The 17,606-nt window shown below is 41.7% G+C and overlaps 1 protein-coding gene across 2 annotated transcripts in view; it reads left to right on the top strand.

Annotated features, from left to right (window-relative positions):
* TRIM44 (tripartite motif containing 44) overlaps positions 1-17,606 on the top strand; it is an 83,765-nt gene that overhangs the window by 34,228 nt on the left and 31,931 nt on the right. For both annotated transcript variants that reach the window (XM_081836207.1, XM_081836208.1), the window contains exon 4: positions 1,083-1,102. In XM_081836207.1, coding sequence (XP_081692333.1) covers positions 1,083-1,102 — 20 coding nt within the window. The remainder of the gene's footprint in view (positions 1-1,082; positions 1,103-17,606) is intronic.

Below are 17,606 nucleotides of genomic sequence, written 5' to 3'. Positions count from 1 at the left end.
CACCGGACCATAGCGCGCACCTAGTTTTGGGAGGAGGAAAACAAGAAAAAAATATTCTGAATCCCAGAAGCCAGAACAGCAAGAGGGATCTGGCTTCCGGGATACCATGTGGCTGTTCTGGCTTCTGGGATAACAGCGCCAAGCCTCTTCAGGGCAGCAGGATGAATGCTCCCCCTGCCCGAAGAGGCTGCACAGGGCTAAGGCAGAAGCCAGGACAGTCGCGTCACTGAAGGGGCGCTGCCCCTTAAGCGAAGATGGAGAAGGAACAGAAGGAGACCCTTCTGTCCCTCCTCTGGCTTCGCATGGCAGGCGTGTCGCTCAAGGGGCGCTGCGCAGTTCTCTCTCTCTGCGCAGGAGAGGCGCTATGCAGAGAGGGAGAAGGCTCAGTGCCCCTTCAGTGAAGCTGGAGAAGGAACAGAAGGAGACCCTTCTGTTCCTCCTCCGGCTTCCAAGTCAGGCGCGTCGCTGCGAAGCCAAGGAGCCTGCAATTCGCTCCATAGGACGCACACATATTTCTCCTTCATTTTCAGAGGGGAAAATGTGCGTCCTATAGAGAGAAAAATACGGTATTTATCATTTAAGCACCAGGGCATATGGGGGGACCCCATAATGTGAAATGTTAGGTACCATTAGGGCCTTGTGCAATCGTGTGCCATCTGCCATCCCAAGCACTGCATAAGTGTTATCAACTATAATTCGTAGCAGGATGAGGTGGTGTCTTCAGCAATTTTCATCCAGAACTGTTCTCAGCTGGCCAGGATGACCTGAGAATCCAGAGTGAAGGGCTCAAGCGTGCTTAATGGGTGAATGGGGAGATGATCGCTGTTGTTACTGCCGCAGGCCCAGTGTAATAAATGAGCTTTTCTGTGTGCCCTCCTGGTTGCATGTAGCCTGCACCTTGCAATGTAATGATAATGACCTCCATTAGCTGAGTGGAACTTCTCTTTTTATCATTGGACACTAAGCCTTGCATCTGACTGTCATACATGACTTACTCACACTAGTCTAAACATGAAAATCAGTGTTTGCGGGGCTGCTCTCAAGGTTGTTTTATTTTTGTTTGTTTGTGTGTTTTCCTGCAGAGCACAGATGAAGAAAACAGGTGAGTACACTGACTTCTTTCTTTCCAAGTTTATACATTTCACTAGTTTTATACTTTTCACTAATTTTACAATCATTTTAACATTTCAAAACTTGACTTCCCTCTCTTTCTGGAGTTCCTTAAATTTATTTTTAATAACATTTGCATATCCAAATTAACTTAATTTGCGCATTTATTCATCTACTTTAAATATATACTCTTATAAAACTGCAGGTTATTACAATAATCATGCCAATGATTTTATCTGTTTACAATTTATCTGTAAATATTCAATAACCCATTTCCATTCTCTTATAAAAACCTGTTATCTTGATTTCTTATTCTTTCAGTAAGTTTCGCCATTTCTGCATATTCCATAACTTTTTGTATCCATTCTTCTTTTGCTGGGACTTCTGCGTCTTTCCATTTTGTGGCAAGTAACATTCTTGCCACTGTAGTAGCATACATGAATAAGTTTCTATACATTTTAGGTAGTTCTGTCCCTATAATTCCCCAAAGAAAAGCTTCTAGTTTGTTAAACAAAGGTTATTTTAAACATCCTTTTCATTTCATTATCTATCATTTCCCAGTTAGCTTTAACCTTACTACAAGACCACCACATATGATAAAAAGAACCTTCTCTTGCTTTCTCCTTTCTTCCTTCCTTCTACCTAATAAGCATGCAAAATTCCATTGGGGATGAGATAAACATTTTAAAAATGCACTGGAACCGTGTTTGTTTTATGGGAGGGAGTTGTAGAAGTTTGGGTTTTCAACCAAGGCTATAGCTAGTAACACATTGAATCACTTATGTGAAAACTAGACCTGTAAGCAAGGGTTTTGTTGTTCATTTCAGTCTGAACGTATAATTCATTTTGGTAATTGCTACCATGGATCCTCCAGGGTACACCTGTTATCTCCAGTGGTTAGGGGAATCTCTGTGTGGTTCCTGAAAGTCAAGGCATGAAACACTGGGGACAAAGATAAGCAGTCAGCTGTGTTGTGTGATGGTTGATGCTTTGAACTGTAGTCAGGAAGAGAAGCAATAAGCTTTTCTTCCCTGTTGGTATTTTCTGGTAATCCCATGTGTGTGTTTGGGATTGCATTCCTTTTTTACAGCTCCAGATCTGACTTAAGGTTCTGTTCTGTCTTTTGTTTGGGAGGGGGTGAGGCACATTTTTAACACTCTTCCCATCAGCTTTACACAAAGGGATCTAAAAGTGTTTGCCCAATTGCAAGGAAGCATGTACATTAAATAGAGAAAGCAAAATAAAAAAATCCAACTAGTTTGTAAATTTGTTCAAGCAAGCAACACCGAGAGCTGCTAGTATGGCATGAAATGAAATATTTCTCGTCCAACCGCTGATACTAGTTTGAATTCTTTACATTGCATATTTAGCTAACAAAATGCTACCTAATAAGGTGCAGGGATTAACTCACAATGACTTACCATGGCCTAATTGTGCCCCCTCTGGACAATTAATGAGCTGCTGTTATGGTCTAAAGGCATATGAGTTGCAATATTGGTCTATATATAATCTTGTGACAGTGGTTATTGCCAAGTATGGAAACTGAAATCAAACTAATTTCACATGTTATTGTACCCAAAAGTAAGATGTCTTAGATTCCTCCCCCACTTTTTTCTTTTTTAAAAACAGTGTTAATTATTTAGATTTTTAGTGGCCTTATAAATATCACCTCCAAGTTATAAAAATCACCTCCTAGTTATGCACAATATAAAGACAACATCATTACAAAATCACATGTAAAATTCAGAGATTAAAGCACACATACAAAATCTGTTCCAGTGTTTTTACTTGAGAAAAGAAAAGTTTTTGCCTGGTGCTAGAATGATGGCAATGTTGGTGCCAGGTGGGCTGTTTTGGGAAGAGCATTCCATAGAAGGCCCTCCCTCTTGTTGCCCCCCTCCAGAGCGAGGACTTAGAGGAGGGCCTCAGATGATGCCCTTAAAAGACTGGGTAGGTTTGTCTCACGGTAGGGGAAAAAGATAGTTTTCAAAGAGAAACTGGTTTGGAAATTACTAAAAAGGTAAAATATCTGGGGGTGAACTTAACATCTAAGAATGTGAATTTATTTAAAGATAATTATGAGAAATGCTGGGCTGAAGTGAAGAAAGATTTCGATATATGGTCAAGACTGAGACTTTCCTTGTTAGGCCGAATTGCTGTAATTAAGATGAATGTATTGCCGAGATTGTTGTTTTTGTTCCAGACATTGCAAATTTTAGATAAGATGGACTGTTTCAAGAAGTGGCAGAAAGATATATCTAAATTTGTCTGGCAGGGCAAAAAACCCAGAATTAAATTTAAGATTTTGACTGATGCAAAGGATAGAGGGGGCTTTGCCCTGCCGGACTTAAAACTTTATTATGAAGCAGCAGCTTTTTGCTGGCTGAAACCATGGCTACTTCTTGAGAATACAGACATTCTGGACTTGGAAGGTTATGATAATAGTTTTGGTTGGCATGCATATTTATGGTATGACAAGGTAAAGGTACATAGAAATTTTAAAAATCATATTATTAGGAAAGCATTGTATAATGTATGGAATCGATATAAAGATTTGTTTGAAAGTAAAACCCCCAGGTGGCTGTCACCAATGGAAGCTAAGGCGGTAAAAAGATTGAACATGGATACAGACTGGCCAAAATATTGTGAAATTGTAGAATATGATGGTGAAAAGCTGAAACTACAGAGTTTTGAGAAATTGAAACCTAAAGTCCGAGACTGGTTACATTATTACCAGATTAATGAAACTTTTAAGCAGGACAGAAAACTAGGATTTCAGAAGGAGAGGTCAAAGTTAGAAACAGAATTGCTAGAACCCAATACTAAGAATTTGTCTAGAATGTATAATCTGCTGCTAAAATGGAACACACAAGATGAAACGGTTAAATCAGCCATGATTAAGTGGGCACAAGATATTGGTCATGATATTATGTTTGCTGACTGGGAGCAGTTATGGACCACAGGTATTAAATTTACGGCATGTAGTGCCCTGAAAGAGAACATAATGAAAATGATCTATAGGTGGTACATGACCCCAGTCAAGCTTGCAAAGATATATCATTTGCCCAATAACAATTGCTGGAAGTGTAATGAATGTGAAGGAACTTTTTATCACCTTTGGTGGACCTGCCCAAAGATTAAGGCCTACTGGGAAATGATCTATAATGAAATTAAGAAAATCCTTAAGTGGACATTTGTAAAGAAACCGGAGGCTTTTCTCTTGGGCATGGTCGGCCAATTGGTACCAAAGAAAGATAGGACCTTTTTTATGTACGCAACAACAGCAGCAAGAATCCTTTTGGCGAAGTATTGGAAGACTAAAGAACTACCTACTCTGGAAGAATGGCAGACCAAGGTGACTGAATTTATGGGACTGGCAGAGATGACCGGCAGAATCCGTGACCAGAAGAAAGAGACAGTGGAGGAGGACTGGAAAAAATTTAAAATCTATCTTAAAAACTGTTGTAAAATTTCGGAATGTTAAGATGTCAGGGGATTGGACACTAAGAATTACAGCTATAAATCGAAATTTATAAAGCAGAAACTCTTTTTAAAGAGAATTAAATATAAAAATGGGATGAAGAATTGCTAAAAATTTTGAAATTTGGATGCAGTGAAGGGGAGGTTTGGGGAAGTCGCATTATGTTTGTTTTGTTTTTTCTTTATGTTGTAAAATCAATAAAAATTATTATAAAAAAAAAAAAAAAAAAAGACTGGGTAGGTTTGTAGGGGAGAAGATGTTCTTTGGGTGTTGCTGTTCTGAGCCACTGTGAGTTAAAAACAACACTTTGTCCTGGTTTATGAATTTTTTACCTCTTGCTGTGCCCAGTTCTTTGCTCTTTATCTGTTTTATGTGTTTATAGATACACAATCATTTGACTGTTTTTTCTCTCCTCTGTGAATCCCTCTAATCCCTATTTGTGGGAAGGTTGATCCAATATATATTGGGCTTCATCACATTTATTTTCTGTTGCATTTTAAAACACACACACACAACTGCCTGCAGTACCACAGCAGGGAAAGGGGAATTCATTCGGACAATGCCCGCTGCAATCTTTATGAAGTCTATCAATGTGACTTCCACTATTTTGACATTGAGTTTGGTGCAGGCTGACAGGCTGAATAGATTGCTTCTTCCTCTCTTCCCTGTGGGCCTTATTTTTCATAGCCATATACTTTCCTCAGTAGGAGGGGAGACGTGCTCTAATAATACAAGGCAAGCTTGGCATTCCTGATACACATTCCAGATTGCCAGCCAAATGAATGCTCAGGTGAGTACTGCGCATGCCCATCATTTCCAATAAGCATAGGCTGTTCTGCATTGTACTCTGGGAACAATTTTGACTTTGTGGGAGTTGGGAAGTGTCCATTCACAAAGAGAGAAAAGGGAAATGGATTAAGTCAACAAGATGACGACGTGCAGAGCTAGAACACAATTTTTTGTGCCTTTCTGTTGACTGCAGACATGTTGACGCTGTTTTAACACTGATATTAAGAGTACTCAAGGCAATTGGTATGGAATTTTCCAGGCTGAGTTGTTCAACTGAATTTATTGGTGTCTAAGTAGCTTGTTTTATGTTGTTCTTCCATCTCACTACAGACCTTGCAATTTTAATGTATCTATGTTGAGTAGTTCATGGTGCTTTGAAATGGCACATCCGAAAGAAATATCAATAGTAAGACAGCTTCTTTTAAAAGTAAGGAGAAAGGTGACATTGCATCATGTAATTTTCTGGTTCTTGCAGTATGGAGTGGGCTAGAGTTGGCTGCAGAACTGGCAAAAAGCCTTTGTGTATGATATTTTCCCTAATCAGCAAAGGGTGGGTTTGGTGTGAAATGAATAGAGTTCTCCACTATGTGCATTTTTCTTGAAGCTGTCGAGCAGTGAAAATCATATCCACTGTCCCCTTAGAAGGTCAAAAACCATTTTGGGATTCAGGAAAGGTAGCCTCGGATATAGTTAGGAGATGGTTTGCTAAGATCCTTGCAAGAATTTTGCGGGTGGCAGCTAATAAAGAGATGCCTCGATAATTTCTGCAATCTGTTCTATCACCTTTTAAAAAAGATATTGATAATTTTGGCATCCCCAAAGTCTGCTGGGATCTCCTCTCCCAGATTTTTTCAATGAGCCTGTGAAGTTGTTGTGCAAGTTCGGTTCTGCCCACTTTGAAGACTTTGGCGGGTATCCCATCAGGTCCACTGGTTTTGTTGTTTTTCATTTGGTTAATCACAACTCTCCCAGATTTGGAGATACTACAAGCTCATCTCTAGTTTGTTTTTGCAGAATTTGTGAGAGGAACTCAGCAGCTACAGGGGAGTTGCGGTTAAGAAGATGCTGGTAATGTTCTTCCCAATGCAATGCAATAGCTTTTTTATCTTTTAGAAGTGTGGTACCCTCTGTTAAGCATAGGGGGCATATGCCATTATTTATTGGCTGATAGGTGGTTTTTGTGGCTTTAAAGAAATGTTGTGCATCATGAGTGTCGGCTAAGTGCTAGATCTCTTGAGCTTTTTTTAGCCACCAGGTGTTCTTTAGTTCTCTGGTTCTTCTTGAACCTCAGCATTAGCTGAGGTGTTTTTCTTAGTGGCGCAGTTTCTGTCTCTTCGCCAGATCTGAAAGGCTTTCATTTTCTTCTCAATAATGCATTCAATCTCACTGTCATTCTCATCAAACCAGTCCTGGTGTTTCTTGGTTTGGTATCCAATAGTTTGTTCGCAGGCTGCAATAATGAATACACAAAGAAGAAGAAGAAGAAGAAGAAGAAGAAGAAGAAGAAGAAGAGGAAGAGGAAGAGGAAGAGGAGTTTGGATTTGATATCCCGCTTTATCACTACCTGAAGGTGTTTCAAAACAGCTAACATTTTCCTATCCTTTCCTCCCCCACAACAAACACTCTGTGAGGTGAGTGGGGCTGAGAGACTTCAGAGAAGTGTGACTGGCCCAAGGTCACCCAGCAGCTGCATGTGGAGGAGCGGAGACGTGAACCCAGTTCACCAGAGTCTACCACTCTTAACCACTACTCCACACTAGCTCTCCTATATGCAAAGATTTTCCTCTGAGGCTCTCGTCTGGATACCCAGAATGGGGTACAGTGGTACCTCTGGTTACGTACTTAAATCGTTCCGGAGGTCCGTTGTTAACCTGAAACTGTTCTTAACCTGAAACACCACTTTAGCTAATGGGGCCTCATGCTGCAGCCGCACCGCCACCACACGATTTCTGTTCTCATCCTGAAGCAAAGTTCTCAACCCAAGGTACTATTTCTGGGTTAGCGGAGTCTGTAACCTGAAGCATATATAACCTGAAGTGTATGTAACCCGAGGTACCACTGTAGTTGTGGTGACTCCTTTGTGGGATTATTGCCTCATGGAGACTTGCCTGGCACCTAAGATAATATCTTCATTTTCTGAGGCTTTCACCCTCTATCTTCCCAATATCCCACCCCAGTGTGGTTGCTTATTATAGGACTGCTGTTTGCAGTCTTCTTGTTTGTTATTGTAAGCTGACTGGGACATTTTGAATTGAAGAATGTTTTTAAACAAAAACTGTCTTGTATCCACTGCTGTTGCTCTGGGAAGTCTCTGCAGCAAGTCTATTTTCATTGATGGCAGCTTTTCGAGAGCTCTCCCTAATAAGAGTAGCCTGGATTATATTTTCACGCTTGCATTTGTACTGTATTGGAAAAATAACTTCCTTATGTATGCCATATTTTCTTTCTGATGTCATTTCTGTTCCAAAGGATCAAACTTTCTCTCAGTTTAGATGTCAATGGACCATTTGTCCCACATGACAACTCCACTCCATTAGCATATCAAGGTATATAACAGTAGCTGTTCTATTACAAAGGAATTTCAGAAATAGACTGGAAAGAGAAGCTGCTGAATTGCAACTTATCACCAAACTTAAAACTATGGAGAGACCTGGTTTGAATAAAGACATTGGATTCTTATCTCATTATACATGACAAAGCCATTTTTCACCTTCTCACCCCTTGCTTTTTCCTGTTAGACCTATTGCAGTCGTTAAGAGTCGTCAACAGGCTCATCGCAGCTATCTGCCAATCACCCATTCCCACCACCCTTCTGAGTAATACCCCTCCCCACCTTCTCACTATATAGAAAGGTCCGGTGACTTCTGTTTCAGTGTATCTGAAGAAGTGTGCATGCACACGAAAGCTCATACCTAGAACTAACTCAGTTGGTCTTTAAGGTGCTACTGGAAGGAATTTTTTTATTTTGTTTTAACCATGGCAGACCAACACGGCTACCTATCTGTAACTAAATTTCTCAATCTGTATCTGTAACTAAATTTACCAAGAACTGACTTAGTTGGTCTTTAAGGTGCTACTGGAAGGAATTTTTTTGTTTTGACTATGGCAGACCAACACGGCTACCTATCTGTAACTAAATTTCTCACTGTGACAGTAATACATTGTTAACAGGATCCCAGCAGAACCTGAAATTACAAATGGGACCAATCTACTCACCTTACACAGATTGGCTCTGAGTTAATAGCCTGGCTCTCCCACAAGGGAGTAATTGTCCATTGTCTCTCCATCTGTCCTGCCTCTATCTCTATTTGATTAGAACTGGCTGAGGTGAGAGCCATTTGATGTGCATGAAAACTGAGGTTTAACCAGTGCTTAGTCACTCCTTTCTAAAGGCCTTTTTTCCACAGGGAAATTTTTAAACAAGAAAGTTAATTACTCTAGGCAGCCCTTTTCTGTCTTTCCCTTCCTGTTCCTAGATATTTTCCGAAATCCCTTCTGTTTGCTGTTTCCTTTTATTCGTCCCTCTGCGAAGAGCATAAACTAAGCATTCGTAGAAATTTGCCAAGATATAAAATTCTCTTTTCTCATGAAGCAGATGTCATGTATGCCTTTATACATGTGCCAGTCCCCCCCTCCAAAAAAAAGGACATGGAGAAACCACAGTATCCAGAAAGCATATTTTCTGCCTATGTAAAAAGTGACTGCTCTTCTTTAAAAAAGAATAGTTTAACTACTATATGCCAGTAAAGATTGTGATAATGTTTCCTCATGATAGTCACTGTTTCAGGGCAAATGCATACCCAGTACTATGTTCTTAGTGTTCATTAGTGTTCCTTTGCAGCATAACTAGGTGCAGGTCCATTGATGTAGGCACATTAGAAACAACAAGAATAACATCAATCTTCAACCTTTTCAAATCCAGGACCCATCTTCAGCCCAAACATGCATTTGGGCACCCATTACTTAAGGTTTTAACCATACATTTGTATGGTGCTGGAACTGTATGTTGCAACCTACCATATAGCATCCCTCCACCTATGTGGGGGTTATGTTCCAGGTGTCATGTGTCTAAGTGAAAATTGTGTAAGTGGGGAGCACCCTCTGAAAAGCTTCTAGATGCCCATTTCCCCCAACACCACAGCTCTCTCTTATGTCCTTTCTCCACAAAACTCTCTTCAACCAAAGTTGAAGCTCTGTGGCACACTGGGGACAGCGCGGAACAATGGCTGTTGATGCTTCACTGCCACTTGCATCAGCTGCTAGGCAGGGAGGTTGAGCAGCCTAAACAAAGCCCCGCTGTGCCTCTGGTCTCTTTGGGGCTTTCTCCACTCTCACTGAAGTCCTCTTTGGGCTCTGGGGAGAGTCTTCTCATGACCCGCGAGGACTCTCGCAACTCTCTCTTGCCATTTCCTGGTTTGAATCTACTTATTTATTTCCCGGCGCTGCACGTATGCACAGTCGTGCACGAGTCGAAAGCACATAAGTGAGAGATGCCTGTAGTTCATTTGGCAACCCAGTATTGGGTTCCGACCCATCAGTTGCAGACCAGTGATCTATCCTTTCTTGGCAATGCTATATTTCTCCTTTGTGCCACTATAGGTTCATTGCATTTCAGAATTCAGGCGCTAATGGTCTCAAACAACGGGCAAGCAGAACTTTGCGATTAATCATTTAACAACTTGGTGATCCAAAAAAAGGTTTTGTACATTTCAGTATGTTGCCGAGCAAATGCAGTCTAACCTGTAATCACTCCCTCTGTGCTTACTTACATTATATGTTAATTCTGAAAGCCCTCTTCTTCATTGCTTGGGTTTAGAGTACTGCTGCTCTTGACTTTCCTTTCCAATTAAGGATCTTCTAAAAGATTTAAAACAATGAAAGATTGAAGCTGAAAACGGCGAAAGAATGAGCGTGTTCAAATAGTATACTGTTTTACAGTATACTGATTTCCAGAAACAGTATTGCTCTTTTCTCACTGGGAAAAAATGCAAAAAACCTATATTGAGCTTGCATTTAGTTCCACGTGGCATACTCCATCAGTAAATGAAAACTTACATGTTTTTGTTTATCTCATTATGTAGAAATGAACTTCAGCCATACATGTGCCAGATTGAATGAGTAAACAGTGACTGGAGTGAATTAATCCCCACTCCCCTGCAAGAAGAATCAGGATAGTTACAAAGAATGGAGGGAAAGAACACTTCACAGTTACTCAGATGCTTATAATATCTCCACTGCCCCTCTGTAGAAACTGCTTTAGCTTCGGCTGCAGTTGCAATCTGAACTGTATAGCTTTCATGAGATTGTGGTTCCTGTCTACATGGCAGAAGGGGAAACCAGAGGGACTAGTATTGAATCCTCAAACATAACTGCATTACAAAATATAACAAGAACCCTACTGGATCAAGCCAAGAGCCAATTTAATCCATCATACTCTTTCTTTCCTACTTCCCTACAGAAGCCAGTTGCCTTTGGAAAATGCAAGAGCAAGACATGAGCAATGCAGGATTCTGCTGCTGCTCCTCAGACATTGATATTCAAAGCTTGTTCTGCCATCATGACTAGTAGCCAGTGAAATTCTTATCCTTCATGAATTGGTCTAATTCAGCTTGAAAGCCGTTTAAGATGGTGACCATTTGCGGGTCACCATCTGCTAGTGGGATGCCATAGATTTTAAGTAGGCATGGTATGAAGAAGGTGGGTCCTTTTGTCTGTCTTGAGTCTTGACTCTCCCGCCATTCATTGAGTCTAGTATAATGAGAGAGGGAAACAAACTTCTCTCTTTAAATCAAAGCAAGGCACACTTCAGTATGGGCATGTTGGGGCAATAGGTTATATCTAGCTGTGCGTCTCCTCATTGATATAGTAGCAGCTTCTGTGAATGAAAAGGGGAAAAGCTGATTATCACAAATTTGCTTGGACAGCTGGCCACAATTTTTAGAATGTCTGTACTGGGAGGGTTTAGAATTTTATCGTAGCAATGAATGTGACTTTATCTCTCCCTAAAAGGGCTCTGTAAATCCCCTCATGTAACCAGCCCAGTATCTAGGTGATTTGAGAATGGGATTGGTGATCCTTATTATTTCTACAGCACATTTCAGGTGCTCAAATCACTTCCTGTGCATTATCTCAGTAATCCTTGCCACAGCCATCTGAGGCAGGCATCATTATCACCCTCAAATTGCAGACAGAGAAAATATGGATTTGTTGTAATTGAGTATAACATGCAAGTATCTGAAAATAAGAGTTAAAGTGGAAAAGTCCCTGTTTGTTTTAGGACTGAGTATTAAATGGGCTCTTCTATGTGGCCTCATTTTGGTTTCTGAGATGTCTAATTCTGGGCAGTCATTTGTATTGTGTCCCATAGAGCACTGTGCTCAGGAGACTTGAGTAGACACCAGCAGATATCTTTAGAATAGCAACGGAGAAAAAGGTTGTCCTTTGTCAAATTTATCTGTCATCTCAGGGGACACAGCAGCTGGGTGTGCTTGGAATCCACTGAATAGATGGCCTATACTTGCTGTGGAACATAAAGGGACCATGATTCTTAATACATTGCTTCTATCTGAAGCCATGGTAATGCTTTGAAAAGCTTCTTCCGATGTTCATGATGAATCAAAGGACTCATGTTGGTCTTATATATATAGAACAACAACAAATACACAACACGGCTGGTACTACTATGACTGGTAGTAGTAACTGAGTCACTTTGAGAGACAACAGTTGTAAGAAATGTGAAATCAAAATACAGTAAGGTGACAGCAGCTTTAGTATTAATCCAGTACTGTTTAACAATTCAGTTTATGCCCCTGTGAACCCAGGGCAGGTTAAGATAAAAGAACAATAAAACTATCAAATGAAACATATAAAATACAGAATGTAAAAAACAGCAACACCCAAGTATTAACAGCAAGCAATAGCAACTGATATGTGAACTCCATACCTACTCAGGGCATTAACAGCAAGCAATAGCAACTGATATGTGAACTCCATACCTACTCAGGGGCTTGGGCAAAGTGATGTGTCTTCAGCTGCCACCAAAAAGTAAACCATCTCTGCAGCAGACATACTTTGAAGGGGAGCCCATAACTGGAATAGGGTGCCACTACTGAAAAGTCCCTATCCTGTGCCGCTGCCCCAAGTATTTTGCTTGTTATATGAACTAATACAGTCTTACCTTGGTTCTCGAATGCCTTGGTACTCGAACGTTTTTTGGAAGCCAAACGTCGCTTGAGTGCAGGAAGCTCCTGCAGCCAATTGGAAGCTGTGCCTTGGTTTTCAAACATTTTTGGAAGTCGAACGGACTTCCGGAATGGATTCCATTCAAGAACCAAGGTACGGCTGTACTCCAAAGGCTGAAAGTGTGATTTTTTAAATTTTTGAGCTGCACAAATCTGTCTTCAGTTTGGGTATTTACCTGAGCATGTGAAGGTTAAAGGGTCAGGGTGTGCATGCAAGGCCCTCTATCTCCCACATGTCTCAAGCGCTCCTCTTTGGAACTCCTTGTCTTCGGCAAAAAGCTGTGCCAAAGGTTCCTACGTGTGTTGTGATGAACACACTTAGAAATCTCATGTGTTGTCTTATCAGGCTTTTTGATTGCAGGGAGGTTTCTAAGTGTGTTTAGCAGCACTTAGATACCCTCTGCAGACCTTCATGCCAAACAAGCAAAGGTCTAAAGGGCAGCCTGCATTTTCAGGGACGTTTTTATCAATCCCCCTTATTAGCTTTGCATGTTCGGGCAAGGCTATAGATAAATATAGATAAATGCACTTTGTGGGCAGGATTCAGCTAACAAGCAGAAACCTTACACAAGGACTTCTGCACGTGCTATACAGGACTTTCCTCCCTCTCCTCACCCTGAAATGCTTGCGCAGATGAAATGTTTGTCATGGGCTTTTAAAAATACATATTGCTGGACCAACTATTAACTCCTTGCTGGCATGGGGATTCTCAGCAAATCCATGTCCTACTTGGGTAACAAGTTTTTCCAATTTTATCATTCATGGAGATTCTCCAGCAGATCTTTAACTTTGACAAATTTCATATTGGCAGAAGAATTTATACACAGAAATGCTGCTATCGGTAGCTCTCTTTTTAAAAACTAGATATGTATGTAATTTCCACTGTACTCCTTTTGTCACTGGAGCAACTCACAGAACCACAGTTTTGTCCTTGAAGTAACCTGAAGGATTGCTCCTGTAAATAAAACAAGCATTTTGGAGAAGACACAAACAACTGGGTTGTGTTTCTATGGAGCGTGAAAGGGCAGGGAGCAAGGGAAGGGCAGCTATTGCCTCCAGATACATCATCATCACCATCATTATTAACTATGGCTAGGATGAAAGTGGCTGGGAGACCAAGGCCCCAGTTGAGGGAGCGGGGGGGGGGGGGGAGGGAGGTGTTGCACAGGGATGCAAACATGCCTGAAGCACCTGGCACAGGACTGGGAACAGCATCTGCCTCTAGGTCTAAAAGCTCCAGTTTATAACACAGTCACTGTACTTGTAGAAACTCCTCATGCTTGCAGGTAAGCTCAGTTGGACTCTGACGCCTAGTTCATTGGGCAGAAGGTCACTTGTGATGAAGGGAGTGCTGTCTCAGGGTACCCAGAGACTTAAGGTTCCTATCCTAAACTCACTTACTTGGGAGTAAGCCGCACATAAGTTGACGTTACTTTTGAGTGGCTAGGATTGTGCCTTAATATCATACTGGGGGCTTGCCTTCCGAGGAGACACAGTCCCAGCTTTGGTGGGGACGTGTACTCTTGCACCATTGAGCTTCATAGGGCTAGCAGGGAAGCAACAGCATTTGGAAATGAAGGGAAAGACACCACTGCCCCTTGTTAGATTTAAAGTTTACAAACTAAGGCTATTTTATCAGGGCTAGCTCCATGGTGGACCTGAAAGAGGAACACCTGTTCTTCTGAAGTGATGCTTTTACAGCCTACATGACAGCAAGCTTGTCCAGTCCTGCAAAGTGGGGAGGACACCCCCCCCCGCCTTGTCTGACCCTATTCTGCTTATTTCTCACAATATTTTTTTTGAAAACTTATGCAGGATGTACCTTGGGTTTAACCATTGTGTTACAAGGCTGTCTGTGGATCAGAAGGAAAGGAAGAAATTACGTCCCTCCTAAGCTCGGTACAAACTTATTTTTGGGTACGTGTCTTCATTTCACAGTCCCTCGTTTCACTTCCTGTGACTCCTTTTCCTCTCCTGACATTTTACTGCACATGCTTTGCTAATAGGAAGGAAAGTGTTCCCACTGTGGCTATTTCTCTGCCTCCCACCACATACCCTCCCCCACCCCCGCCACCAAAAAAAGTGTCACTGTTCATCTAGCAGCAGGTGCAGGCAAGTTGTTGTTGTCATAGCAACAAGGGAAGAGTGAGAGAAATCGCCTTAATTCCGCAGCTGATCGTTAAGGGGGGACAGGAGAGAGGAGATAATTGCAGGAGAAAGGGGAAGTCAGTAATTATATGAGTGCAGCGCAGATGAAAAGGCAGGGCGCAGATGCTGTTGGTGTGTCATACCCCACGTAGCCATTTAAGTCCCTGCAGTCTGCAAAGTGGTGCGAAATGCAAGATAATGTAGTTTCAAGCAGGGTAAATGAGCTCCTGGGGGGAGGGCTGGGGGGGAGGGATTCACCTTTCGGAAGCGCAGCATGCAAAAAAAATCATTAGAAAAGGGGTAGCGCCTGGAGTGCTGTAGACAACATGGTCCATTTACAAGACAAACACAAAATGCCCCGGTTGGAGGGCACGGAATGCAGATTAGTTGGCACTCTCTCCCCTCCTCTCTCTCACTAACTTACTTACTTGCACACACACACACCTGCCTCACAGTGAGGATGGCACCCCAGTAAATATTTGCACGTACACAGCTGTACAGTGGTACCTTGGTTCTCAATCGCCTTGGTACTCAAACACTTTGGTTCTCAAACGCCAAAAACCTGGAAGTAAGTGTTCCGGTTTTCGAATGTTTTTCGGAAGCCAAACGTCCAATGTGGTTGTTGGCTATTGGTGGCACCTGCCACCAATCAGAAGTTGCGCCTTGGTTTTCGAACATTTCAGAAGTCAAATGGACTTCTGGAATGGATTAAGTTTGCCACTTTTGTTTTTGAGGCTTTTTCGGTTAATTTGGTTTTGTGAGTGTGTGGAACTCAGTTCAGCTACTGATTGCTTGATTGCTTGCTTGCTTGATTGTGTGACTGCAGAAATGGATAAAAGCCCCCCATCCAAACAATGACTATCATCAGTGTGGGCAAGAAAAAGAATTAATTTTAATTTGTATCATCTACAATACATAGTTCAGTACATTGATTATTGCTTTCATTTTATGGATCAACAGTCTCATTAGATAATAAAAATCATGTTAAATTGCTGTTTTAGAGGTTGTTTTTAAAAGTCTGGATCGGATCAATCTGTTTTGCATTACTTTCTATAGGAAAGCGCTCCTTGGTTTTTGAATGCTTTGGTTTTGGAAAGACTTCCAGAATGGATTAAGTTTGAGAACCAAGGTAACACTGTACTTCTGATCTGTCTTAGCAATTGCATATTAAGGCAGGAATATCCAACATGGTGTCCCAACATGGTATTACTCCCTCTGGCCACGGGAGTGGTAGCCTGCATTTGTTGACTAGGAATAAAATTGTAGTGTGCGCTTTTTGGGTATCCTGATGAGGGTTTGATGCTTGCTGCCTTTCTCATAGATACTTGATAAAATAAGTATCCCATATCTTTCAGTGTCCTGGAAATAAACTGAAGCATGGCAATATTTAGTTTGCAGATGGGGAACCTAATTAAGCCCACCAGGTTTCCTCACTTGACCTGAAAGGCGATTTTGGCCAAGCTGCACCCACCCAACATCTGATGCCTTCCTGTCAAACTGGGCATGTGAGAGGTGGGGGAGATAATGATCCACCCTGCCATCTAAACTAGCTCATCTGATTGCTGAAAAGGGGACTAACATAATATAAAAGAATGGAGGAAGGGAGGGATGCTGCTGGTATGGATTGGCATCCATTCTTTGTGTGTTGCTGGCAGGCTTAGGCCAGGAAGACCTGGGGTCAGATTTATGTTTGACCGTGAAGCTCACTGGGGACCTGGAGCAAGGCAGGTGTTTCAGTGAAGGAATCGGACAACCTGTCTACACCTGAACCAGGAAGCCCATCCAGAATCAAGAGCTTGAGAATCAATGAGACCCTAGTCTGCATTGGGTTGAAAGCTGCATCACCACTATCTTGCCACCTGTAGGAGTTTCACTGTAGAAATTTGGACAGTTCTCCGCTTGCAGATTTCTACTGCCAGAACCTTCAGCTTCAGTTCCCAAACTCATCATCACCTCTTAATCTAGCCTCTCTCCCGGCTTTTGTAATGATACAAGGGGATAGACTGTACAAAAGTACTTAAAGCTCCTTGGAGGAACGTTGCAGTGCAAATGAGCTAATCATAACCTTTCAAGTCATCTTGATAGGTGGAATGGCATATAGGCTATTTGCTAAGGTGAGTTTTGTAGCATACTTACCTTCATGAGACACGCATGCGAAAGCCTGTAGAGGTTCCTGAGGAATGGTTTTATGCTGGTAAATGTCGTTTTTGTGAAGGCAGTGACCTAATTCTGCCCAATCTGTTGGTCTGTTTCTTAGACTCCTGCTTCAGACAAAGGGATCTGTGTGACTCAACTAACAAAGCATCACTGTTTGGGACTTCATTTAAAAGTGCAATTAACTTTGCCATAGTCCCTCTATTGCACCCCCTGCTTTTTATTTCCTTGCACCCCCCTCTTCAAAAAAGCCCTTCTTTTTCAGAGGTTTTATTTGCTGCCTGGCAAGCTGTGCTATAATTTGGAGAGAAGCACTGAATGCTGGAATTGAGGTGTTTGAGTGACATAATAATCATACTGGAAAATGTAATTTTCTCTGCGTAGTAGAGATGGGATTATTTCAAGGAGATCTCATTAATGTGCCATTTGCCAACAAAGGGCCTAGTAACCTGTCTCTTAATAAGATTAGCTCAGGGGTCAAAACACAGGAGGCTGTTAGGGTGATGTATTTGTCCTTTTGTTCTAAAGGAATACATTGACTTGGATCCTAATTTTCCTTCCTTGTACAGGACAGAGTTCATTTTTCACACAGCAGAGCTTCCCTGCCTCCTGCTTAACTCTGCAATCCCTTGTCCCCTCACAAAATGCTCTTGGGATGGGAGGACCATGAAAATGGTTTGATA

This window comes from Podarcis erhardii (assembly GCF_964252035.2).
Source record: "Podarcis erhardii genome assembly, chromosome: 1".
In the NCBI taxonomy this organism is placed as follows: Eukaryota; Metazoa; Chordata; class Lepidosauria; order Squamata; family Lacertidae; genus Podarcis; species Podarcis erhardii.
This window is presented reverse-complemented; position numbering and strand designations above follow the sequence as displayed.